We start from the raw sequence: 27,859 nt of genomic DNA, 5'->3' as shown, positions 1-27,859 counted from the left end.
AAAAAAATTGCAATATTGTACAAAGTTAACTATTTTAATATGCAAATTGCTTGAAATATAAGAAAAAAAAAATTTTTCTTAGATACTTTATCTTTTATTATGGACAAATCAATTCGTAATAATAGAGTAACTATACAATATCTTTTGCTAACAATATTCTGAATTATTTATAGAAGAAAGGTTTTTTTTTTTGACATTTCCCTTGGTATTAATTTTTAATAGACTAAAAAAATAATTCTAAGACATTGTATCTTAAAAAAAAAATTAAATAAAAATTGAGAGGAAAAAAATTTATTAAAGAGGAGTCGTCGTCAAAAGAACACAAAGTTTTTTGCAAATTAAAACTTTTTCTTTCTATAAAGAGAAAAAAAATTTAAATAACTTGTTTCATTTAAATATTGTAATAAAATAAATAAAAATTAAAAAAAAATTAATTAAAAATTAATTTAATTAATTAATTAATTAAATATTGTACCAATGGTACTTGAGAGGAAAAATTCATTATTATACTTGGGTGAATATTCATATGCAATGTTTCAAATTTTCGGATTTTGGCGACCTGTTAATTGGAAATCATTTTGGAAATTATATCTCTATAATTTTTATTCTATTATTTGTGTAATAATATTTATTTTATTTAACATTTCTTTTTTTGCATCAATGTTTCAATCACACAATAGTATCGACACTCAAATAGAGAGTATTTTTTATTGCTGTACATTTGTGACGGCATTAATTAAACTGGGACTTTTATTTCGAACACGTAAAATATTTATCGAATCAAATCAATTGTTTTTGTCTGAAATTTGTCAACCTTGCGATGATAAAGAAATTGCTATACTACAAGACTGTTCTCGTATAGGAAGGTAAATTTTATTTTTATAGAAAAATTTATAAATTTATTTTAATTTTTTTTAATTTTTTTTTTTAAATAAATTTATTTTATTTTATTTTTTCATTTAATTAATAATTTAATAAATAATTTTTTTTCAGACAAAATACAATTTTGTTTTTTCTCATGTTGCACATTAATGGATTTATAATGTACTTGGTACCATTGGCATCGAAAAATATTACAACACTTCCATTACCAGCATGGTTACCATATTCTCTTGATTCGAGTCTTGTATTCATTTTTTCATATTTACATCAATCAATTGGCATTATTATGACCGTGACAATTTCAGGCGCCATGGAAAGTTTGGCATTAACAATTTCTTTACAAATTTGTGGTCAATTTGATATAATTATTCATCGTTTAAATTTACTTTCTGAATTGTGGGAAAAAAATAATTTTCAATTTAATTCCTATCATCAAGAAATAGAACTCACAAAACGTTGCGTTAAACATCATCTTTATGTATATTCGTAAGTGAAATATTGACTTTTTAAAAAAAAAATTTATTTCCAAAAATTGATTTTTTAAACAGTAAAAATTAAAATAAAAAAAAAATTATAATTTAATTATTATTTTTTTTAATTTAATAATTATTACCTAATTATATTAATTATTAATTATTAAATTAATTAATTATTAATTATTAAATTAATTAATTATTAATTATTAAATTAATTAATTATTATTATTATTTAATTTTTTTGAAAATTTAATTATTTAGTTAAAATATTTTTATTGTTTTACAGCTTGGGAGATAATTTAAATAAACAATTTGGTTTAGTGATTTTCACACAATTTTTTGCCTCAATGATTAATCTTTGCGCTATAATTTATAATTTATCAAAATTAAATCCAACTGATAGATTATTTTGGATAATGTTTTTTGCTGTTGGTAGTTATACATTTCAGATTTTTATTTATTGTTTTTACGGTGACAAAGTTACAGAAAAGGTAAGTATTTTTTTTTTTACTATCTTTTAAAAAAAATTCCATAATTTTTTTTCTGACTTTTATTATATTCAAAAAAAAAAAAAATATAATCAAATTTTGAAATATTTGATAACAGAGTTCGGAAGTAGGACAGGCAATTTATTTTCTCAATTGGTATGAATTAACAATTAAAACAAAGAAAAATCTTATAAAAATAATGATACGATCAACAAGGCCTATTGAATTAACAGGTGCATCATTTGTCACCATGTCAATTGATACATTTATGAAAGTTGGTGTATTTAATTATTATTAATAATTATTAACTAATTAATTAATAAATTATATAAATAATTACGTTATTAATTATATATATATATATATATATATATATAATTTAATGATTTATTTATTATTATTATTATTAAATTATTATTAAGTTATAAATAATTTATTAAAATTTTTTTAATATAAAATTTTAATTCGGAGGAAAAAAAGCTTAAAATAATTATAAAGAGATATTGTTGCGAAAAAATTTGCAATTATTTTTTGCAGAATTTAATTTATTAATTTTAATAAATTTCTTTTGCAGATTGTAAAATCAGCATACTCTGCATACAATCTACTAAAAAGATAATAAAAAAAAAAGTATTTTTTTTTTTCATAATTTGAAAAAAAATTACAATATTTTCAATTAATAAGATTCGAAGACATTAAATAATCGCCAATAAATAAAATTTATTATTAAATTAATTATGCTTTTTATCAAATTTAATAAATTTAATTAATTTTCTCCTTTTAATGTATTAATAATTTCCATAATTTTTTTTTTTTTCTTAGAAAAGTAAAGAATTATTAAATTTTTTCATTCAATTAATTCTTATTTAAATAAATAAAATTTGTATTATATTTTTAGATTCGATTTTTTTTTTAAGGTGAATAAAATATATTTTGCCGTATGTACATAATGGGATATTTTAGACTAGAATTCTTTTCAGATAAAAAAAAAATATTTTCCCTTATGTACATACGTTATGAAATATATTAGATGATAATTTTTTTTTTAGATAAAAAAAAAATATTTTCCTACGTTAAGGAAAATTTTAGACTATAGAATTTTTTAATATATTTTCACGTATGTACATACGTTGTACAATAATTTGAACATCCTTATAGAGATCGATTTTTTTTTTTCATAGGATATGTTAGGAAACAGCCAAAGATGGAAATTATTGGAAAAAAAAACCACGTATGAATAAATAATTTATATATATTCAATTTTTTTTTCTCAGAATTTTTTTTTTGGGGAAATTATATATATTTTTATTTAAATAGAAATGAAAAAATTCCAAATTATAGAATTTTTTTTTGTAATAGAAAAAAAGAAAAGTAAACACAGGGTTCAAGACAATTAGGATACGAGCCTTGATGAAAAGGGTCCCTTCTCTATATAACAATACAAAAGGGATGATTTTCGAATATATATATATATATATATATATATATATATCGTTTTTCTAAAGCACCAGAGGAGGACGCTGTTTTCAATGTTCCCTAAAACCACGTGCATTCCATGTGGATGAACGCCCAGAATTCAATATATATGTACAAAAGCCGAATACTTCTTTAAGTTCTTTATAAATGTGACTGTGCACACACAAACTCCTCCTATAATAGGAATTGGTGGAAGTGTATGCGCCGTTATATGGCGAGGAGATTGTGCAATCCTCGCCAGTGGAAATCGGGCTTTCATAAAGGTCACACGTGCCGGTTAAATAAAAAAAAAAAAAAACAATAAATAAATAAATAAAAAACCAAATTTTAATACCAAATTTTTTTTTTTTAAATAATTTTTTCAAAAATTTTTTATTAATATTAGAAAAGCACGTGCTCTTTCTCTCTCATTCATTCACATATGTATATACAGTACACGTAATACACCGGCTTTAGTGAAAAAAAAAAAAAAAAAAAAAACCGCGTGTGATGCTATTCAACGTTTTCGTAACGAAAATTTTCAAAAAATACAATTTTTTTTTTTTACAAAACAAAAGTGCAAAGTGCTTATTATAAATAATTTTTAAAACATAATTCTTGAACTAAATTCCGGTAATTATTTTATACAGGGTAACAGATGCCTTTAAAACTTGTTTTAATCAAGAACTAATATTGATATACTCTCTCACAATGGAATATCAAAAAAGCTAAGGGAAAATAATTTTATAGTTTTTGGAAGAATTTTCTTTTTTAACCAAGAGAAATATTTCAAAATTAAAAGGTAAATTTTTTGATATAATTTTTAAATTTTTTTACCAAGAAATTATTTACTAATTCTTGGAATTGTGCCAGGTTATAATTTATAATGGAATTTTATACGATAAGAGTGAATAATTTACAAAGAATATTGTTACTGATTAATGAGTGAAAAATTTTTGCAAATAAAAAATTAAATTATAAAAAATGAAAAAAAATATTTACTTCGAAAAAATGTTTTTACAAAAATATTTTTTGGGAAAAGAAAAATTAGAAAATATTTTGGAAAACAATTTTCTATCGTTAAAATTTATTTCATTTTAAATAATTTTATAATTATTTTTAAAAAAAAATTATTTTACAATTATATATTATTTAAACAATAAATAAAATATAATTCAATAAAATTTGTAATAAAAAATCAAATACAGTGAATACTGATTAGAAAACGGTTTTTTATTTTTGCAAAAAAAAAATCAATTTTCCCAAAAAAAACATTTAAATTTATACAATGCGGAAACGTCGAGAATTTTTGTAAATCAGGTGCGACGCAAAAAAAATTTAGACCCTGAGCACAATGAAATTTTATTTTTAATATTTCAAAATATTGCAATAGAAAACAAAATTTTGAATTTGTCAAAAAAAAAAAAAAAAAATATGAATAAATATGTTACATGTAAAATGAGAAAAGTTCTAATTTAACCGGAAGAAAGGACGATTTCTATTTTCACACAGAGTTCTAATTACATTCATTAAAAAAAAAACTAATAAGCAAGTAAAAAGTGCGATGCAATGAATACACGCTCCACATGTATAAATATTTGCACAAAAAAAAAATTGTTTCAAGATTACTACATAGTCAAGGAAACAACTTTTATAAATTAACATATAAATATATTTAAACAATTTACAGCTAAATTTTTTTTTTATTATTTTAATAATATATTTTTTTTCAATAATATTTTTATATTATTTTAATCTTAATATTATTAAAAATAATTTCAATTTGAAAAAACAAAAAAAAAAAAAAATGTAAGATACAAAAAAATTCAAGAAAATTTTGGAAAAAATTATTGTCTTAATATTTTAATTATGTGTGGAAACTGTCATCAAGAATAATTTCATAATTGATAGCCCACGCAGTCGTTTATTCACTAATTGTTTCAAGGCAAAGGGTACGTCTTAACAATCGATGTCAACCAAAAAAAAAAAGCGCATAACACAGAAAATATTGTTAGTATTTTTTTTTTACAAGTATATTTATTTTTAGAAAAACAAAATAAAAATCAAATTTAAATATAACTAAAAATAACTTCAATATTATTAATCGCAAAAAGAAAAAGATACTATTACACAGCAGGCTAATAAACAACTTGACATTACAATTTTTTCTATACCAATAATATTATATTTCAACTTGAATCAAACCCGCCGAGTATTGAAACAAGACACTTCTGTCCTATTAAAAAAAAAAATGATTACCATATATTTTATATTTTTAAATTAAAAAATTCTTTTTATAATTTTTTAAAGTTATTTTTATTTTATTAATTTTTTCATTAAATTATTATATTTTTTATAAATATTTTTTTTTTATTTAAAAAAATACACTTTATGTTAATTGTTTTTTTTTCTCTTTTAAATTAATATTTGTTCTGATTAATTTTTTATATTTTCAGTAAATAAATAAAAGAAAGAAAGAAAAAAATCATGGCATTCGAAAACGGAAGATCGAGAGATCTGGACCTGGAGGATGTGGAATTAAATCCATTGAGAAGAACAAGGTTTCACGTTAATCGAGTTGACAGTATGGAAGGAAGAGCTAGTCTTTTAGCTGAACAGGAAACAAGAAAATCCTTAAAATATATGACAAGAGAAGCATTACCAAGACTTGACAATTATAGAAATATTTTAAGTATTCAAGTTGCACACAGGCCTTCTTTAGATGAACTTCATAATCCCACTCTTTTGAATAAGGTATATAAATGCCAAATTTTAATATTTTCAAAAAATAAAAAATAAATTTAAAAAATTAATTTATTTAATTAAATAAATAAATTAAATTAAATAAATAATAAATAAATATAAATACAAATTTAATATAAATAAAAAATAAATAAATATATAATAAAATATAAAAAATTATATAAAATGTATTTTATATATAATTTTCATTAAATTAGATTAATACTCGGTATTTTATACTAGAAGTATATTTATGTAAACTATAAATTATAAAAAAAAAATTTTCAAAACACTGAGAATATTTTTTTTTATTACTACCGTTTAAGTGCAAGCATTTAAATCATTCAAAAATTTTCAAAATCATTGTTTCAATAGTTAACGTGTTTCTAAGAAGGTAGATTAGATAATTTATAACATTACATATATTTTTAAAAATTTTAAACACTAAAAAGGTATATAAGAAAAAGAAATTCCTCTTAAAACAGACTACTGTTTTATCACTTCATAAAAAAATATGATTACTTTATCAAGAGCATGAGAATAATGCAATAAAAAAAAAAAAAAAAAAAAAAAAAAATTTTTTACGGTAACACTTTGAACAAACATTTTTACGAGGTGATATGTGAATTACAAAAAAAAAATTATAATTACTACTATCATGCAACCAACAAGTATTTACTTTAGTTTAAATTTTTTAAACAATATCTATAATAATAAATTTTTTTTTTATAATTATTGTAATAAAATATAATTTTTAAATTATGTGAATTTATCAATAACTATCATCTTTCAATTCATTAAAGATTAGATAGCAAATATTTTTAAGTTTTTCAACTTTACGCGCACTATCTTTACATTTTCTTACAAATAATTTTCTTTTTCTTTTTTTTTTTTTTTTATTAAAAAGGACAAAGTAAAAAAAAAAGGAATTATTAATGACACAAATATTACTATCAGGTACTATTTACATATTTCACATATGTAAAAAAATGTAATTATATTCTTTACAGATTATAATTATTGTATAATTATAATAATTATAATAATTATAATAATAAAAATAAAAATAATAGTAATAATAATAATAGAAACGAAATTTTAATTCATTAATCACTTAAAATAATTACTAATTAAATTTTTTTTTTGTAACTAAAGTAAACAAAAATAAAAAATAAATAAGTTATAAGTACAGTTTTAAATGAATTATAATTTAAATTCTAAAAAAAATTTAGTGTTTTGCTGGTACTTTTCAATTATTAAATAATCTCTTTTCAATAATAATCATTAATATTAATTAATAATAATTTTTTTTGGGAAATAAAAAAATTATTTTAATTAAACAATATTAATGAAAATCTTTGAAAAATAATGAGTCATTATTAAAGTATTCTAACCACCTCATTTTCTAACTTACTAAGGAAAGGATTATAGAAAAGTTAAATGAACAGACCTTGTAAGCGATAAGACTAGATTCTTTGGATGTTATAAGATTTTCTTTTTATGTACAAGGCTATGTAAAAGACTATTAATATAAAATATACGATAATTATTAATAAATATTATTATCAAATTGAGAATTTAAAAAAAAAATATATATATATATATATATATATAATATAAAATATTAAAATAAACATATAAGCGAAGAGCGAACTTTGCTTTTAAAGAGAGTGACTAATGCCATTTTAATATTACTATAAATATTAATAATTTTTTAATAAGAGAGAGAGAGAGAGAGAGAGAGAGAGAGAGAGAGAGAGAGAGAGAGAGAGAGAGAGAGAGAGAGAGAGAGAGAGAGAGAGAGAGAGAGAGAGAGAGAGAGAGAGAGAGAGACTCAGAGTAAGTCAAAGAGTTGATCAGGTCAGGTCAAAATCTAGACCTTCACGTACATGGAACTAATTAAATCGTTAACGCGACCATGATGACTAATATTTCGGTTACAAAATACATAATAACAATGAAAATTTAAAACACCAAAAAATTTTTTTCCATTAATAAAGTATTTTTTTTTCTACAACTACTAAAATTTTGAACGGTTTATTACAAATTTCTTTCATGGAAAAAATTTTTTTTATCTAAAACAGCGATATGTTTCTTTAAAGTAGAGAAAATTTTCGCTGTTTTAGTAAAACATATCGCTGTTCCAGTGAATCTTATCGTTGTTCCAAGTAAAAAATTGTTTATTTTTAATTTTTTCATTAATTTTAATTTTTCTTCAATTTATTAACTACGAAAAATTGATTAATATTTTAATAATTAATACCAATATTTAAATTATTCGATTAAATTATTATTATTATAAACTATTTTTTTTCTGTAGCAAATTTTTTTTAATTACCATTTCATAAAAACTAAATTTGCTTTGTTTAAATAGTATCACGTGTCAGATCACTTGACTCATATCATTGCATGCTCCTTAAGGTGCCGCATAAACCCACACATTTTATATCATATACAATAAAAAAAAGCAATATCAAATTTATACACTCATTATAATGTGCGTAATAGTATTCCAAACTTAGAAAGTTAACAATTATATTTGTAAAAAAAAATCTATTATAATAGGTCAAAATTATAATATAATATTTTTAATATTGTCATAATAATGATAGTAATATTAATAATAAAATATTAATAATAATTTAATGTATTTATAAGTTCATTTCATTGAATAATAAAATTCATCATTGAATACTAATGATTATTATTATTATCATTATTTTTATTATTATTATTATTAGTATTATTATATTTTTTTTATTTAATTTATTTGATTAAATATTATTTAATATAATATGTAAACAATGTTTATAATTATTAATAATTGAAGAATACGTATAATTCTATGAAATATATTAAAGCTACCATAATCCATTCAAACGATAATTGTTTAAGTGGAAGAAATTTTTTTTTTTTTTTTTTTAATCGATATCAATTCTACTTAAATAATAATTATTAGCGATCAGTAAATATCAAATCAATAAATTCTAACACAATTGACTTGGCGCTAAGTTCCTCCAAAGGCTAACAATTTATCCGAATTATTACCATCATTGTCTACCCCAGCATTTAACAATCATGTAACTGAAAATTGCTCTCGCCTCATATATATATAAGACATATACAAAGTGAATCAACTCATCTTCATTTGGTCCAGAATAAATTTGCAACGATGCAAAACACTTCGAGAGAAATATCAACATTAATCTTTATAATCATAATAACAATTATTATTATTATTATTATTATTATTATTGTGATTAACGAAAAAAAAATTAATTCACAATCATTAAATTTTACTAAATGAATTAGTAATTTATTTTACCTAATAATTAGTAAGAATTTACTAAAAATTAGTAAACAAAAATCAGTAAAAAAATTAATAAAAAAATAGTAAAAAAAAATTAGTAAAAAAAATTATAAAAAAAAATTAGTATAATACTAATTAGTAGTAAAAAAAATTTACTAATTCATTTAATAAAATTTAGTGATTGTTAATTAACTTTTTTTACACTAAAACAATAGCAATAAATTTTATTTTTAATTTTTCTATTTTGAAAAAGAAAAGTTTAAAAATATGATTCGAGATTCCCTTTTGTAAATTTATTACAGAAGTAAGGGGATAAATAAAAAAAAAAAAATTGTAATAAATTTAATGAGAAAATATACTTTTTTTTTAATCGAGATTTTTATAAATAAATTAAATTTGCAAGTTAATATAATTCAAGGACAGGAATTCACACTTGTGTGTATACATAATATTTCAAATGTGAAGAGAGAACATAAATGATATATGCCCGGGCATTATTATGTAAATTGTTATATTCTTTATTGGTCTCTTATGGACCCTTCCTCAATAAAATCACCTGCAATTTTTCGATAAATACCTATATGGTGAAAGTTTAAACACTTGTGCGTGAAAATTACAATTTTATATACAATACTTTTTACTTTTATTCTTTGATTCTTGGAATTTTTTTCTTTTTCTCAACTAAAAATAAAAAAATTAACAAAAATTGAAAAAGAATAAAAAAAAAAAAGAATAAAAATGTAAAAAAAAAGAAAAAAAAATTAAAAAATAATAAAAATGTAAAAATAAAAATAAAATGAAGAAGCAAAAAAATTAAACTAAAATTACTTCTAAAAAAAAATCATAAAAGTCAAAAGCAATTCGCAATAAATAAAATTAAATACGCGATATAAAACTAAATTAAATCTCTTCATTATATAACTTTTTTAATTAAATCCCTATACACTTATCAGCGTTTTAAATCAATATTTTGACATTCATTATCACTTTATTGTAGTCCCGCACTTTTATTAAATTTGTTTTCTATACTTAAATAAAAAAAAAAATGTTAATTAATTCCCAATAAAAACAGTTTGAAAAAGGATTTTTTAATTATAATTCACTAATTTTACCAAAAAAAATTTTCGGAACAATAAAAATATTTAAAAAAAAAAATAAATTGAAATAAAAATTAATTGGACAATTTTCCTTTTTTCAGAGTTTAAGAAGTAATACGTTGCCAATAGCTGATTTAAAAAATGCCGAGACTGGAATAAAATTTGGTTGGATTCAAGGGGTGCTTCTAAGATGTTTACTCAACATTTGGGGTGTTATGCTTTTTTTGCGACTCTCTTGGGTCGTTGCAGAAGCAGGAATAGGTAGGTTTTTTATTTAAATAAAATTAATTAATAAAAAAAATGAATAAAAAAATTAAGTAAAATATTAATTTAATAATTTATTAAAAAATTAATTTAATTGAAAAAAAATTAATATATTGTTTATGAATATTAAAAAGAAAGAAAACTTTTTTATTGTTTTAGGACAATCAATTTTGTTGATATTGACAACAACAATGGTAACAGTAATTACATCACTGTCTATGTCAGCAATCAGCACGAATGGACTCATAAAAGGAGGTAATTTTTTCAAATATTGTTTATCTATTTACTTTTTTTCCACACATATTGTTGCATTATTATATATTGCAGGAGGAAAAAATATTTTAATTTTAATAACAAAAAAAAAATGGTTAATAAAACAAAATTCTATTTTATAACCAAAACTTTTTTTTTATTAATTTAAGAAAATTTTTGTTTATACTAAAAAATTAATTTTAAATAGTTTTAAATTCTAGATAACCAAAAATTTCATTACAATTAACCAAAGTTTTATTATTTTATTGATATTAAATTTGTTTAGATTATAAATGAATTAATAATTTCATTAATTAATTAATGTTAATAATTTATTATTAATTAATTAATTATTTTCAAATTACAGGTGGAACCTACTATATGATTTCAAGATCATTAGGACCAGAATTTGGTGGATCAATAGGAATAATTTTTTCAATCGCAAATGCTGTTGCATGTGCAATGTATGTGGTTGGCTTTTGTGAAAGTTTAGTTGATCTTCTCAAGCGTTATAATTCCTGCATTATCGACTGCAGTAATACAGATATTAGAATAATAGGTAATAACATTTTTTTTAAATAAATTGAAATAAAAAATTAAATAAAATTAAACAAAAATTAAACAAAAATTAAAAAAAATTAAATTAAAAATTTAAATTAAAATTAAAATAAAAAATTAATTAAAAATAAAAATGTTTATTATTCATATTTATTTATTATTATTTGTTTATTAAAGGAGTCATCACAATAGCAGTTCTACTTGCAATTGTTATAATTGGCATGGAATGGGAAGCAAAGGCACAAGTTGGCCTTTTGATAATCCTCCTCTTAGCAATAGCAGATTTTTTAATTGGTACTTTCATTGGACCAAAAAATGACGAAGAAAGAGCAAAAGGATTCATTGGATATGACCGTAAGAAAAATTTTTTTTTTTGTCCAGAAATAATATTATTGAACAAAATGAACAATAAACTGAAAATTATTTTTTTTTTCATTCTAGTTAATCTTTTCAAGGAGAATTTTTTCTCAAATTACAGGCCAAAGGATGGCCAAAGTCATGATTTTTTTTCAGTTCTTGCCATATTCTTTCCTGCAGCGACAGGAATTCTGGCAGGTGCGAATATATCCGGGGACTTAAAGGTGATTTATAGTCTTTTGCATCGACATGGAACACCTTTAATGTTTCGAATATGAAAATCAGATATTTAATATTAAATAAAAATTTAGATAAAAATTTATAACGAAAGAAAAAAAAAACTTCCTCCACGAGGAAGCAAATTATAATTTAATTGAAAATGAAATTTTATAATAAAAATCAATTTTTCCAAACAGGATCCTCAATCTGCTATACCAAAGGGAACATTGTTGGCAATTTTTTTAACAACCATTTCTTATCTTATAATAGCAATAATGGTAGGTGGTTCTGTAATGAGAGATGCTTCAGGAAATATTATGGATTTATTTAATATTTATAATAGTTCCATTTTGAGAGCAATTGGAGGTTTAGAAAATCAAACGAGCATTGAAAATGAAACATACTTTGAAAGTATTCCTGAGAAAAATTGGAGTATTTATGGTACATCTTTTAATTGTACACAACCATATTGTCCATTTGGTACCCATAACAGTTTTCAGGTATTTTTACCCCTATTTTTTTTTTAATTTTCCAAAATACTTGTTTTTATAGAATTTCATTATTTTTAGGTAATTGAATTAGTTTCGGCATTTGGTCCATTTATTTATGCAGGTTGCTTTGCAGCAACAATATCAAGTGCCCTTGCTTCCCTAGTCTCAGCGCCAAAAGTATTTCAGGCATTATGTTTAGACAATTTGTATCCAGGAATTGCTTGGTTCAGTGGAAAAAAAGGAAAGGAACCAGTTCGTGGATATTGTCTCACATTTGTCATCGCCGTTGCTTTTATTCTAATTGGTAAATATTTTAATAAATTTTTTAAATAAAATTAATTTTTCTAATTTTAAAATTTCACAGGTCAATTGGACATCATTGCACCGTTAATTTCAAATTTTTTCCTAGCCGCATACACACTCGTTAATTTCAGTACTTTTCATGCCAGTCTTGCTAAACCAATTGGCTGGCGTCCTACCTTCAAGGTATAAAAAAAAATATATTTAAAAAATATCAGGCGCATGATTATTCCATAAAAATCTTTAGTTACACTGAAAAAAGGGTTTGGTATTGATAACCAAACGTTTAGTTGGTATTTAAGCAACCAAAATTGTTTTGTTGAATCAACAAAATTTTGGTTGTCCCAATCAAACTTTAGTTAGGACAAAAAAAATCCTTTTTTTCTAATTTTGGTTGTGTCAAACAAATTTTGATTGAGACAATTAAAATTTTATTGATTCAACAAACAAATTTTGGTTGCTTAAATACCAATCAAACGTTTAGTTGTCAATACAAAACCCTTTTTTTAGTGTAGAATTTTGATTTGAAAGAATTTTATTAGACATAATTATTTTTTAAACGAATTTTGGTAGCGTTTTTTCTGTGGATTGTTCGTTCAACCATTTGCAAAATTTCGTATAAATAAAAATTCGGCGTTTTAAGAATTCTGTACAATAAAAATTCGTTTAAAAAGAAAATTGTATCAAATTCTAATTCGAAAAATAAAAATTCGCCTAAAAAATAATCTAATTAAATTCTTTGAAATCAAAATTCTAATGATTTTTATGGGTTAATAATAAAACCCAAAAAATATTATTAAAAAAGTATTGTAGAAAAATTCGAAATTTTATCTCAATTTTTAGTATTACAATATGTGGCTGAGTCTCGCTGGAGCGATTCTTTGTGTGATAGTGATGTTTCTAATTTCTTGGTGGACGGCATTAATTACTTTATTTGTTGTCATGACCCTGTATTTAGTGGTGGCTTATCGAAAACCAGGTAATTATTATAATTGAAAATTATAACTGAAAATTATAATTGAAAATTATAATTGAAAATTATAATTGAAAATTATAAATGAAAATAATTAAAAATTAAAATTCATGAAAACAAAAATTTATGCAAATACAAAAATTATTTACAGATGTAAATTGGGGTTCAACAACACAGGCACAAACTTATAACAATGCACTAACGGCAATTCAACAATTAGACAGAGTTGAAGAACATGTGAAAAATTATCGTCCACAAATTTTACTCCTCAGTGGATCACCAAGTTCAAGATCATCATTTGTTGATTTTGCCTATCATATTACAAAAAATCAAAGTCTACTTGTTTGTGGAGACATAATACAAGTAATTTTTTTTGTAACTTACAAAATTTTATTAATATTTATTGGAAAATTATTTCTAATTCCAAATTTTTAATTACAGAGTTCATTGTCATACAAAACTCGTGCAACAATGTCAATGATGGCAACATCTTGGTTCAGGACAAATAAAATAAAAGCATTTTATTCACTTGTCGATGGGGCAAATTTTCAGGACGGTGCTATTTCATTGTTACAAACATCAGGTCTTGGTAAACTTCGACCAAATATTTTACTTATGGGCTATAAACAAGATTGGTCCACGTGTCCTTTGGAAAATTTAAACATGTACTTCAATGTGATGCAGTAAGTTTTTTTTTGGGTTCTTTTTTTATAGTTAACGAAATCTTAAGGATTTCAGTTAACGAATTAGAGAATTGAAGAGCATTTTTTTTTACAGCAAAGCACTAGATATGCATATTGCAGTTGCACTTCTGAGAGTCACTGAAGGATTAGATTTTAGTGCTGTTATGGAAGATGTTGAGGAACACAGAAGAACAATTCTTCCGACAATAAGAGGAAATCAAAGTTTCTCTCAATTAAGTCAAGGTGATTTATTAATAACGAATAATTAAAAATTTTTAGTTATTTTTACTGCTATTTTTTATTACTAAAATTTCCTTTTTAGCGAGTAGCGTTTCGGATATATCAGTCTCAGGTAGTCCAACACCAAATCGATCTAATAAAATAAACGAAGATCCAAATCCAAAAATAGAAGTGCGTACAGAAAATAGACAAAATGCAACGATATCAAAGGATATTTTGGATGCTGTGACGAGATTTCAGAGGAAACAAAAAAAAGGAACCATTGATGTTTGGTGGTTATATGATGACGGTGGTTTAACACTCTTACTACCATATATCATAAGTACCAGAAGAAATTGGTCGAATAGTAAATTAAGAGTATTTGCCCTATCAAACAAACACTCCGAACTTGAATACGAGCAAAGAAAGTAAGTTTAAAGAAGAAAAAAATATTTTCTTTTCACGTTAAAATTAAAAAAAAAAGTAATATTTCAAAACAACTGTTGTTGAACGAAAAAAGCTATAATAATGAGAAAACTTAAATTTTCTTCCCTTTTTTTTTTGCAAAAATATAAAGCATGGCAAGTCTTCTTTCAAAGTTCAGGATAGATTACTCAGCTTTAAAAGTTATTCCGGATATTTCAAAACCAGCTCAGCCTGGAACGAAAAACTTCTTCGACTCGCTAATTGCAGATTTCTGTAATCCAGCTAATCCACGATTAACGGAAGCGGGTAAGAGAGAACTTTCTTTTTAAAAAGTTATTGGCATTTTCTTTTTATAACTTTAAGGCAGAAAAAAAAGAAGAGGAAAGAACTGATTTTATTTTCCTTCACAGATATTATTAAAGACTCCGAATTGCTTGCTATGAAAGACAAAACAAATAGACATTTACGTTTACGTGAATTACTTCTTGAAAATTCCATGGAAGCTAATTTAGTTGTTATGTGAGTGGATTTTTAAATTAAAAAATAATTTTTTCTAATTTTTATTTTAATAAATAAATTTACCAAAAAAAAAAAATTTTTTTTTTAGGACTCTACCGATGCCAAGAAAGGGTGCAGTTTCAGCGGCACTTTATATGGCATGGCTTGAAACTTTAACACGTGATATGCCACCATTTTTATTAGTTCGCGGTAATCATTCATCAGTACTGACATTTTATTCATAAATTTGTCCCTTTTGATATAGAAAGAGAATATAAAATCATAAAAATGAGGATTAGAATCTGACGAATCGTTTTCGTCACGCGAGTAGATAGAAATTAACTTTCAAAATAAAAAAAAACATTATTAATATTATTAGAAGAGACAATTTACAATGTGAAAAAATAGTTATATATTTTAAAAACAAAAAAAAATAACATATTTTTCTATTAAAATGTTTAATATCACAGAAACGAATTTATAATAAAATAAAATAATTCTAGTATATAATAGATTTAATAAATATTATATACTTAAATTAGCTAATAAAAATAAAAAAAATAATAATTTTAGAAATATTACAATAGAAAATAACTAATCACCAAGGTGCTTGAAAATATTTTATTAAAAATATAATTAATAAATCTCAATGAAAACATTTAATTATTGTATTATTATTAATTAAAACAATTCAAATTAAATTTTTCTTTTTTAATTTTGAAACAATTATCTTATTTAGTTGAGAGAAAAAATAATTATATTTTTAATAAAAGCAATTGACAATTTGTTACACAGCTTCCGCCTTAACGTATTGTATCAATGCGTTAAAAAAAAAAAAGAAATAATTTTGTAAACCAACGTTGTGACTTATTAGTATTTTGCATAGACTTTTTAAAAAAGCCATTGTGCACTTGCAAAAGTTTTCATTTAAATTACTGATTTACGACTAATATACGTCAAGAATCTTTTAATTTATAAAAATGTACAGCTATATGTATATTAGGAATTCTAGCAAATCGATCAATAGTTTATAATGTAATTTATAAATAATTAAGGATTCTGTAGGTAGGTCTTCCGATGTAATTGATTTTATAAAAAATTTATAATTGTAAAACCAATTTAAATTTCAATTTCAGTTGAAAACTTTTAATTTTTATACAATGTTCATTATATTTTTTGAAATATTATTATTTTACTGAATTTAAATAACAACAATTGAATTACAAAAAAAAAAAAAATTTAAGACAAATTTTTTTATATAACACAATAAATTAAAGCACAAATTTTATAAGAAAAGAATTTTTTGAAAATATTATCTAATGCAAAAATTCAATTTATTGTCCAACAAGTTTAAAGTGGAAAATTATTATGAACACGTGAATTGAATGCAAGTAATATTTGCATTTTAATATGAAATATTGACAGGGTTTCTGTATTGATTTTCAAACTCCCTTTGTTACCAGTGTTACACATTGTATTATGCAAAAACTGTTAAATTTACAACAAAAAAAAAATCGCGCACAAGGATATTATAAGAAGAGCTATTTTTAAAATTCTAATAAAAAATTTAACAAATTTATTATTTAAACTCGTACATAGCGATTCAGTATATAAAATAATTAGTACTTTTAAAGATCTAATTAATGTACATATTTTCAATGTAAAATTTTAATACATTGAATATATTTTAATTCGACGGAAAATCGCATAAAAACTTCAATTTTTTTTATAAAAATTAAAAAAAAAGTTTTAAAAAAACTATTTTTTCAAAATAAAAAGAAAAATGTTAATGATAGTAAAAATAATAAAAATTATTCAATGATATGTTTTTGTTAATTATTATTTTATTTATATTATTTTTAATATTTTTTTTTTATTTGACATTGTATTCCTATTTTTTTTCAAACCATATTTATTCGTCATAAATAAATAAATAAATAACAAAAGGTAAGTGTAGTACTTTATTTATATAGCGAAAATGAATCAAAAAATATTTTTTTCTTATCTTCAAAGAAAGAATATTTGATCATAAAGGAAGAAAAAATCTGTTTTCTAAAAAGTTATGAGAGAAAATAAATCCTATATTATTACAAGAGGATTTTGAAAATTGATGAAAGTCACAAAAAAAAAATTCTCTAATATTTCCAAGCCATCAGGAGTTTATTATTTAATCGAGTTATGAAAATTGCATGTGATTTTAAAGCACCCACCTTTAGAGGAAAAGCTATCAAATAAGTTCAGAAAATCCTATAATTTAATGGGAAATTGCTAAAGTTTCCAACAAGTTTCGAAATCAAATTTAAGTACTTTAAATTGAAAAAGTGAACAGCCTCCAAGGAGTATTGAGAATAGAAAAAAAAAAATATATATATATATATCCGAATTTTTATTAAGTGTATAAAAAAATATATTTATTATTAAAAACTAAATAACAATTTGTCAAAATATCAATTTTTCTTTCAAGTCTTTCAAAAATTCAGAATTGAAAACATTTTTGAAATATATTGAGGCAATAAATCTTGTTTAATTGAAAAAAAAAGATTTTAAAAAAGTGAGAAGAACACAAATTTTCGGTTTGTGAAAAAAAAATGATTGTAAAGTAAATTTTAAAAAGTTACAAAATTTCAAAGTTTTTTTTTTTGTATTCAAGATGAAGATTAAAGTAGAAAATAATGTTCATGTTGAAATATATTTTGAATTGTTTTCCAATATAGTTAATGTAAAATGAATCTTGTATATATAAAGTGAACACAAATATATACATGTGTATGTATTCTGGCAGGTCAGCCAAAATCGATGAGAGTTTGTTCACCCTTTCCATTGGCACTTAAGATCTATATTACAAAACTCGTTGCACCTGTTGGCAATTTGCCGATTTAAATATATTAGATTTTTACTGCATTCTGTTTTGTGCATTTCGCGAAACCTCATCAATAAATCAATATTATCTAACAATATTATCCAAGTCACGTCTATAGTAGATTAAAACTTTACGTGTAATAATGATGAATTGTTTTTTTTTTACTAATACGACCAAAAAAAGATAAATTAACAGCTCAATACCACTTTGTTGGTTTCACAAAAAAAAAAAAAAAAAACAATCACACAAAAAAAATTTTGATAAAAATTTAATTTTTGTCATTAATTTAATGATTAATGAATTAACGAATAATGAATTTAATGATGATCTTATTTAAATATAAACCATCGAAAATTGGTTATAAAAAATGGCTTCAAAATTAATCAAAGAAATTCTAACAGATTATATATGAAATACGCCCCTTTGTGCGTAAAACGTCACACGTTCCAGAATTATCTCTGTTTTTTTAACGAATATAATAATCTGATTTATAATTTATAGCACTCAACATTTTAAAGGTGATAGAAGAGAAATTAATTCTATTTAAATACATTCTTTTTATACGTGAATGAAATTTAATTATTTTTAAAAAATAAAAATATAAAAAATTACCGACACAGAAGTTTACCTTACCGACTGATGGTAAAACAGATTTTATTAAAAAATAAAAAATTACCGACACAGAAATATACCTTACCGACTGATGGTAAAACAGATTTTATTAAAAATAAAAATTACCGACACAGACATTTACTTTACCGACTGATGGTAAAACAGATTTTATTAAAAATAAAAAATTACCGACACAGAAATCTACCTTCACGACTGATGGTAAAACAGATTTTTTGAAAAATATGACAATACCGATATAGAAATCTACATTGCCGACTGAATTTTTGTTTATTTTTCAAAACTGTTTTACCATCAATCGGTAAGGTAGATTCCTAGGTCGGTAATTATTATATTTTCATTTTTGAGAAAATTTCTTTATCATCAGTCGGTAAGGTAGATTTCTATGTCAGTAAATTTTTTTCATTTTTCAAACATCTGTTTTACCATCAGTCAGTAAAATAGATGTATGTGCCGTCAATATTCTATATTTCCATTTTCAAATAACTGTTTTGTCATAAGTCGGTAAGGTAGGTTTCTGTGACAGTAATTTTTATATTTTTATTTTTCAATATTTTAAAAAAAATTTAACCATCTATGTACTTAAATAAATAAAATATATTGAAACTATTTTTCTTTATGCAAATAATTTTCTGTTTGTTTCTTGATAACAATCATTGTTGAAAACATGAGAATTATCAAGGTCTCATCATCATAAATATAATTTTATGTATATTTTTTATTTTTCAGTTAACATACGTTGTTATTTTGAAAATAATTTACCATCAATAAAAGAAAAAAATAATTTAATTGGTTTTCTATTAAAATTAATAAAGAAAAAACTGATAAAAAAAAATATGAAATTAATTTCTAAAATCTCGTAAATTAATTTTTGTAAAAAGTAATTAATTATATAAAAAAAATCTATTCAACGGAAACGAAATGCGAAGAGGAAAAAAAAGGGAAAAATTTCAAACAAATTGATAGAAACTGTCATTTTTTTTAAATATCAAGGATACAACCGTGACTTATCCGTAATCCCGTTAAAATCACACGTAACTTCATGATGTCAACAGCTAATGAGGTTTGCACCTAATTAAATTACATTGAACGCATTACGTATATAAGAGAAAATCTCGTGAATATATTTTTGTCAATAAAATATCATCCATCTACGCAAGAGAACTAGGAATAATTTATTAAAGCTCAAAAATAAAAAACAATTCAGAATAAAACATTTCTAATTTATGCGCGGTTTTTATTTAATTGATCATTAAACCATCTTCTTCATTTTTTTTTATCGAATAATTTCTTGGATGCTGTTCAAGAGGGGAAAAAAGAAGCCACTTACAGAAATTTCCCTCAGCTAAGATAATCTTATATAAACTCCTACAACTTCGTAATTAATGTGATTTCAACTTGTTATCACAGGTTTTTCTAAGGAACAGAAAAGTGGAAAAAAGTGTTTGAGAAAAATTCAAGAGAGACGTCTATATGATAAATTTTTGCTTCTATATAATCAGATAAATATTTTTCATGAAAAAAATAAGAATTTTTTTTTTTTTTTGAGACACGATAAGAAAAAATTAAATATTTTTTAAATTTAATTAATAGAGTTAAAATAAAATTTACTATATCTAGTAAAATTTTACCTTAAATTTCAAATTAGTTAAATACTAATTCTTAGAGAGTAAAAATATTTAAAAAAAATTATTTTAGTGATTTTTATGAATGAATCAGATAAAAAAAAAAAATTTTTTTCAAATCGCTAAAGAAAATGAAAATTTTTTCACGATATCATATAAAAGAGTACCTGCTATGAATGCAAATATATAAGTTAACAACTGTCATGCCAAGGAAACATGGATCTTAACCTCAGCCTCTCTAATATCTATAAACGAGCAAAATGCCGAGTCGAATCAACTGTTAAAAACCTTGATCTAGATGCCAGATCATCGGTGGTAAGACTAACTAATAGAAAAAAAAAAAAATAAATAAATAAAAAATAATGCCTGTAACCTTTATCCTTACTAGAATTATTTTATTCCCATAATCATACACATCCAAAAGGAAGTTTAATTAATTTCTTTCCATTATCTATTTTAACCGAAAAAAAATACCAAAGGAATATAATTAAAAGAAAAAAAAACCGCTAAAGTGATTCACATTTTCACAGAATAAAATAAATATATAATATAAAATAAAATTTTCTTTTATCTTTTCGCGGTATTTTTAATATTCTCATAATATATAAGAAAAGAAATAACTCCGATTACTTTTTATTGGAAATCATATATATTTATTGATTTTTTTTTCAAATAGAAGAAATATTTAATCTAAATGGGATAAAGAATTTTTTCCTTTTGAAAAACTTTTTCTATTTTTTTTTTTTTTGTATATTCAATAAAAATAAATTGCTTATTTAATTTTATATTATTTACACAAAAAAAAAATTGTGTAAATTTAATTAATAATAATGTATAAAAATTCAAAAAAAAAAAAAAAAAAAAAATTTTTGGACAGGAGATTAGTTTAAAATACCTTATTTATCGTTCATATGACAAATCCCCGAGGGGCGTTCTTGTATTAACCGCAATTTTATTTATAATACTAAAAAAGAAACCAGACACAAAAAATTCTTGCAAAGAAAAATAATCTGCTTTTTTTTAATGATAAATTCGTACGATCATGGAATTTACCAGATTATTTACTACAAAATTTAAAAACTAATGTTTAAAAAAAAACAATTAATTTAAATCTGTTTTTTAAATATAAAATAATAAATCTAAAAAATTACAAGTTCAACGTAAATTTTTAAAAAATTATAAAATAATAAGTGACTATCGAGAATTAAGAAAAATGTAAATGTAAAAAAAAAATTATAAAATAATAATTATTATTATGTGACTATTGAGAGTTTAAGATATATTCATAAAGAAATAATTGTGAGAGAATTTCAACATTTTACGCGATATGAGAGGGGAAAAAAAAATGGTGACTAATTTGCACAAGTTCCTATCTACAATAACGTTCACTTTTCTTCAACGTAATAATTGAGGTGAAACAGTTATAATATGTTTTTACTCTCGTTGGTATAACTTTCGATTTTATATATTGTATGAGACATACCATTGGTAATTTTAAAGTCTCACCTAGATATATATTGCATTGTGTGCTAAAAAAAGATTTTCCCTCTCGGTTTATAATTTTTTTTTCTTTCTTATATACATACAAGCTCTCGTTATAGATTGTAGGAAATCCCTTGAGAATGCGAATTATCATGGAAAAAAAAAAAAAAAAGGTTTGTGTTGGTGTGACTATAAGCAACAAGATTTCTCACCTTATCGTCACGCGTAAGGTCTTTGTCCCGCACCTCTTTTATTTTCTTATTATTGTCTTTATCACGAGAGCAACCTACAAACGACGAGAGATGCTAATTACTAAACTCACCAGACGTTTAATAGGATATGTCTCTCGTTGCATTCTTCTCTAACAACCCTTTCTCAGCTTCGTTAGCGCCAAAGAACTTCTATTTTACTTTCCTTACGAATTACCTAATTATACACGAAAAAAAGATATACTCAACTCACAACACAATGCCTATATACGATACTCAAAAAAAAAAAAAAAAAAAATCCTCAGAGTATTTTTAGAAAATATATTTTTTTCCAAATTAATCAAACCAAAAAAGAAATATACGAATTTTTTTATAAAATTTTGATGTGAAAAAATTGTGGAAAACTGAATTTTATATTGGATTTATTTTTTTCTAGAAATATTAAATTTTATTCAATTATTTAAAAAAGTAATTAAAATTTTTTTTTAAAAATAATTAATAGAATAATTAATTAAAATAATAAAATAGCATTTGATACTCGTCCCTCATTAAAATTTGTTTGATGGACATTGATGCATAATGCTGATCCTCTAATTACATATATACTGACCGATAAATTCTACCATTTACTAAATATAATAATAAGGGAATGAAATTAATTCATATAATTTAAATGGAAAATTTAATATTGTAACAAATTCTTCGCATATTTAATACAATAAAATTTTATACTCGCAAAATTAAATTATATAGAAGGCTTGTAAAAAAACCTGGCATTTTAAATTTTTGATAAAGAGGAGCATATATCTATATAAAAAGTAGAATGCGATATTTATTAAATTTGATTTCAATTCAGCATCCCATTTTCCAATATACAAAAACCGCAAATATACAAATACAATACTATAAAAAAGAAATTTTAATTAATTAAATTTACCATATCAAATTTTTTTAATTCAATAACAAATATAAAAATGTAAATATTGTTTTAGAGATAAAAAGTAAAAAAAAATTTAATTTTTAATTCACGCTCAATGAATAGTAAATAAAAAATTTCATTTTTTAATAAATAAATATATGAGAGGGAGAATTCACAAACTTTTCGTTTTGTTATTTTACAGTGAAAGGTCACTAAATCTGTTGAAATCTCCTCTTATAAGGTATCTATACTCTTGTTATAATAATCTGTCATTGTAGTCAAGGTTAAGACATTGAAGTATTCAGTTAACCACAGAATAATGTAACCTTGATACATTTGAAACATTATTAAATTCTCAAAATATAAAAGAGAGAATGGAAAGTAACAAATTTTCAATTTTTATCAATATACTTTAAAAATAGAAAGCTTTATAGTTTAAAAAAATTTTATATTTTTAAACATAAATTCTTACTATTTTACTATTTCTGACTTATATTAATATTATTTTTTAAATAAAATTTAATTTAAAAAAAAAATTGTTTAAATTTTATTATTCGAGGAACCGCAACTGTGCTCGTAATCTCAAAAGATGTAAAAGAAATTCATACTTAGAACGTGAAGGTTATAGTTGGCAAAAGAAAGGATGTTTCGAGAATAAAAGAGAACTAAAAAGAAGAGACAAATGATGCAGAGGAAAGAATAAGGAATGCGGTAGAACCGACCTTTTGACTTTCAAGTAACAGATTGCATCACTTTACACTTCATTTTCAAAATTACTTCATTTCTAAATCACAATTTATGTAATAAAATTTAGAAATTTTTTTTTTTCATTAATACTAAAGCAAGATTTTTAATAAATTATTGTGGTTTTAGAAAAAAAAATTAATAACAAAGAAAAGCAATTGAAAATTTAAAAAGCTGAAGATTGATTTTCTAAATTTTAATTCTTTAACAAAGCGAAATTGAACTAATTGCTGATTCTGTTGGAATTAAAGTAATATAGAAAACAAAATTGTTTCCAAAATCAAAATCATCTGATAAATGACGCAGTAAAGTAAAACCAAAATTATTAAATTACAAACTAAACCAAAAACATTGAACAATTGGAACCAAAATCATCTGAGTAATTAAACTCAAAATCTGTAACTAAACAGTTAAAATCAGAATGAAAATTATCAACTACAGACTGAAATAATAGAAAACAAAATCTTATTGAACAAAGCAAACAAAACCAAAAACACTTAACAATCGGAACCAAAATTATCTGATTCATTACATTCAAAATCAGCAACTGAACAGTTAAAATCAGTATCAAAATTATCAGTCACAAACTGAAATAACAAAACAAAATCTTAAACATAGCAAAAAAACCAAAAACACTTAACAATTGGAACCAAAATTATCTGATTCATTACATTCAAAATCAGCAACTGAACAGTTAAAATCAGTATCAAAATTATCAGTCACAAACTGAAATAACAAAACAAAATCTTAAACATAGCAAACAAAACCAAAAACACTCAACAATTGAAACCAAAATCATCTGATTCATTACATTCAAAATCAGTAACCAAACATTTAAAATCAAAATTACCCATCACAGATCGAAATAACAGAAAACAAAATCAAAATTATTAATCAAAACCAAAAAGAATTTAAAGCCAACCCAAAATCATCCGATTCAATACCCTCAAAAATCATCAACCAAATCTTTAAAAAATCACAATCAAATTTTTCCAAACAAACAGAAATCAATGAGAAAATTAAAGATTCCAATCCTCAATCGAATCCAATCGATAAATCATAAAATGAAAAGTAGAAAACGTGTTCTTGAGGGAGATGTATATGACTTATAGGAGCCGTGAAACACAGTGCGGCTCGATGTTCGCGTCAGTTTAGCGTCAAACGTGGAAGCGTTCACATCGCCGTATTGTACCGGTGTGCTATATACGGGATATTTTCATATAGTTATTGTATATATATAAAGGTATACATATAGGGAAAATAGTGCCGGTTTGAAGTTGCTTATTCGAAAGGCAAGTTGGTTTCTTTATACACAATGACCAGTCAGCACACTATTACATGTGTACCATCAAAAACCAGTGAATAAATAGTGCGACAAGTTTTTATATTTTATCACATGAGGCAAATGCAGATGAATTTTATTATTAATAATAATAATAAAAAAAATAAAACACTTGCTGACTGTATTAAGAAAAATGCGTCGCCATGGGTTACGAGTGTTGTGTTCTGAGTAGGGTGTTGTGTTAACGGTTTACAGCTGATCCAGATGTCTTACAGTAAATAAAAAGAAGAACAAAATCTATAGGTGACATTTGTTTACAAAAGGAGGAAAAAAATAAAACCTATTAAAAAAATAAAGAAAACATTATGCAGACGAATGTTTCGATCTACTCGTAGAGTAAGTGTATATTTGAATTCTTTTTGGTAATTTTAGAAACAAATTTAAAATTCTATGAAACAAATAATAAAGAATTAAACGAAGATTTCTATATTTAAAATTTAATTTTTCATATGAGGAAGTGTACTTGTAGGAAATGTGGGACAGGTTGAAGACCTGAATACCGAAAGTCTTCTCAAATGCTCGTTTACCTGTGGAGACCTTTACTGCGGCGAAGTTGGTCTCCCCAGTCAAAAGCAAAATCACTTCTCAAAGAGTGGAACAGAGGTCAAGAGGTCGTGTTCATTGCAGTGAAGATGATTCACTTGGCAAATTATTACTAATTGAAACAAGTCGCACAGATTATCCTCCAAAAAAAAATAATAACTCTTATACAATCTTCATTGTTTTTTTTTTTAAACTCATTTTTATGCGATAAAATCAAAATGACAATGCAGTAAACAAAACATCTATAAAAATGAGATTTTCCAAATATGGAATAAAAATAATAATGACTTTTCAAAAAAAATAGTGACATTTCAAAAGAATTGTTTCGAAAATCATAAATTTTCAAACACAATAAAAAATTTCGTATCCGTTTGTAAACGCATGAAAATTATTAGTTCCCCCCCCCCCCAAATCATAAAAACTATTACGAAATAATTTTTCATTATTATTATATTTAAATAAATCAGAGAGAAAAATATATCTGAATTCGTTATAATGAGAGTCTTTCGACGAGAGAAAATAATGAACCAATTAAACTTGTTTCGAGCTCAAAATTGGAAAAGTAAAAAAACCTTTCAATATATATATAGTTTATTGAATATTCTTCTCGGGAAGATAAATGATGGCCTTCAAAAATCGATTATATGTCAGTGTCACAAGCAGGCTTTATATCCGAATTATTCAAGGCTTTCGATATAAATTTATATATATATATATATATATATATATACATATGAGAACGATGACCGAAACTAAGAACTATCCGGAAAGTTCTTTAGTTACATTTTTTATAAGTTAGAATATAAAGAGACACAGTGGTAAATAAATAATAAAAAAAATTCTATTATTAAATATATATTCTATTCTATAATAGTTTAAGTTATTCGAAAAACAAAACTATGTTTCATTCAGTTATTCCTTCAAAATAAATTAATATATTAATTTTAATATATTAATATGATTATATTATAATGTTATTATAATATATTATATATTATATATTATATTCTATATATTACATATATTATATTAACATTATTTATTATATATTAATATATATATTAAATAATTATGAAATTCAGAACAGTTATTAAAAAATTAATTATACGTAAATGTTTAAACTTTAAATTAAGATAAAAATGATTACTCACTTTGTTGTAATTCCCAGGAAGTCACTTTTTCTCACCACCATGAAACTGTAACAAAAAAACAAATATTATAAATTTATTGCATAACTATATACAGCATATTTGATATTCTAATTTATGTATCACATATTATTTAATGTTACGGAATAATGGCTTTCCTATATATATATATATTGTGATATATTTATATGTAATTAATATTGATCAATAACGTCAAATAAGAATCAAAGCAGAACTAACAATATGCTTTTATTAATATCAGAATATACATTTAATACACTCTCACCAATTATTATTATAAAATCCAATTAAAGTTTTAATTTTAATTACTTATGAGTGATTAATCATAACAATAATACTAATAATTAATTATCAATAATAATAACTAACTAACTAATAATAATAATAATAATAACCAATAATAATAATAATAATAATAACCAATAATAATAATTAATAACTAATAATAATAAATTAATAATTAATATCCAATAATTAATTAACTTTATAGATAAAATAAAATATTTATAAAAAAATAGTAAAGGAAATATTTAGAAAAGATAAGGATATAAAGGAAAAGAATTGTATAAAAGAAAATTTTATAAATAAAAATAGAATTAAAAATATAAGTAAAAATATAAATAAAAATGTAAATAAAAAATTATAC

At 22.7% G+C, this 27,859-nt stretch overlaps 3 protein-coding genes across 4 annotated transcripts in view; all 3 read left to right on the top strand.

Annotated features, from left to right (window-relative positions):
- Positions 1-330: 330 nt before the first annotated feature.
- LOC127279342 (odorant receptor 2a-like) lies at positions 331-2,548 on the top strand. The gene is made up of 5 exons (XM_051301684.1): positions 331-866; positions 994-1,368; positions 1,645-1,849; positions 1,965-2,120; positions 2,421-2,548. The coding sequence occupies exons 1-5, from the start codon at positions 478-480 to the stop codon at positions 2,463-2,465; spliced, it is 1,170 nt and encodes a 389-aa protein (XP_051157641.1). The 5' UTR covers positions 331-477; the 3' UTR covers positions 2,466-2,548.
- A 995-nt stretch (positions 2,549-3,543) lies between these two features.
- On the top strand, positions 3,544-17,514 carry LOC127279195 (bumetanide-sensitive sodium-(potassium)-chloride cotransporter). The gene is made up of 18 exons (XM_051301452.1): positions 3,544-4,103; positions 5,758-6,055; positions 10,552-10,711; positions 10,874-10,969; positions 11,334-11,525; positions 11,702-11,878; positions 11,966-12,105; positions 12,298-12,600; positions 12,670-12,895; positions 12,956-13,077; positions 13,735-13,870; positions 14,016-14,227; positions 14,306-14,547; positions 14,642-14,790; positions 14,870-15,194; positions 15,344-15,498; positions 15,603-15,711; positions 15,800-17,514. Exons 2-18 carry the CDS (start codon positions 5,789-5,791, stop codon positions 15,933-15,935), a joined length of 3,147 nt encoding a protein of 1,048 aa, XP_051157409.1. The 5' UTR covers positions 3,544-4,103; positions 5,758-5,788; the 3' UTR covers positions 15,936-17,514.
- Positions 17,515-25,309: 7,795 nt separating this feature from the next.
- LOC127279081 (dentin sialophosphoprotein-like) overlaps positions 25,310-27,859 on the top strand; it is a 33,356-nt gene continuing 30,806 nt past the window's right edge. For both annotated transcript variants that reach the window (XM_051301248.1, XM_051301331.1), the window contains exon 1: positions 25,310-25,837. The gene's annotated coding sequence lies outside the window, so the exon portion shown is untranslated. The remainder of the gene's footprint in view (positions 25,838-27,859) is intronic.

The sequence above is a fragment of the Leptopilina boulardi genome, unplaced genomic scaffold (genome assembly GCF_019393585.1).
Source record: "Leptopilina boulardi isolate dan_hultmark-lab unplaced genomic scaffold, ZJU_Lbou_2.1 LbouV2_1, whole genome shotgun sequence".
Classification (NCBI taxonomy): domain Eukaryota; kingdom Metazoa; phylum Arthropoda; class Insecta; order Hymenoptera; family Figitidae; genus Leptopilina; species Leptopilina boulardi.
Note: the sequence above shows the minus strand (reverse complement) of the source record. Positions and strands in the feature narration are given on the sequence as shown.

Excerpts from the sequence above, each read along its gene's own strand:
- LOC127279342 (XM_051301684.1), top strand. The coding sequence starts at position 478 with ATGGTACTTGAGAGGAAAAATTCATTATTATACTTGGGTGAATATTCA. Across the intron at positions 1,850-1,964 it reads GTGACAAAGTTACAGAAAAG|AGTTCGGAAGTAGGACAGGC; the intron begins GTAAGTATTTTT and ends ATTTGATAACAG. Across the intron at positions 2,121-2,420 it reads CAATTGATACATTTATGAAA|ATTGTAAAATCAGCATACTC; the intron begins GTTGGTGTATTT and ends TTTCTTTTGCAG.
- LOC127279195 (XM_051301452.1), top strand. The coding sequence starts at position 5,789 with ATGGCATTCGAAAACGGAAGATCGAGAGATCTGGACCTGGAGGATGTG. Across the intron at positions 12,896-12,955 it reads CGTTGCTTTTATTCTAATTG|GTCAATTGGACATCATTGCA; the intron begins GTAAATATTTTA and ends AAAATTTCACAG. Across the intron at positions 15,499-15,602 it reads TCCACGATTAACGGAAGCGG|ATATTATTAAAGACTCCGAA; the intron begins GTAAGAGAGAAC and ends TTTCCTTCACAG.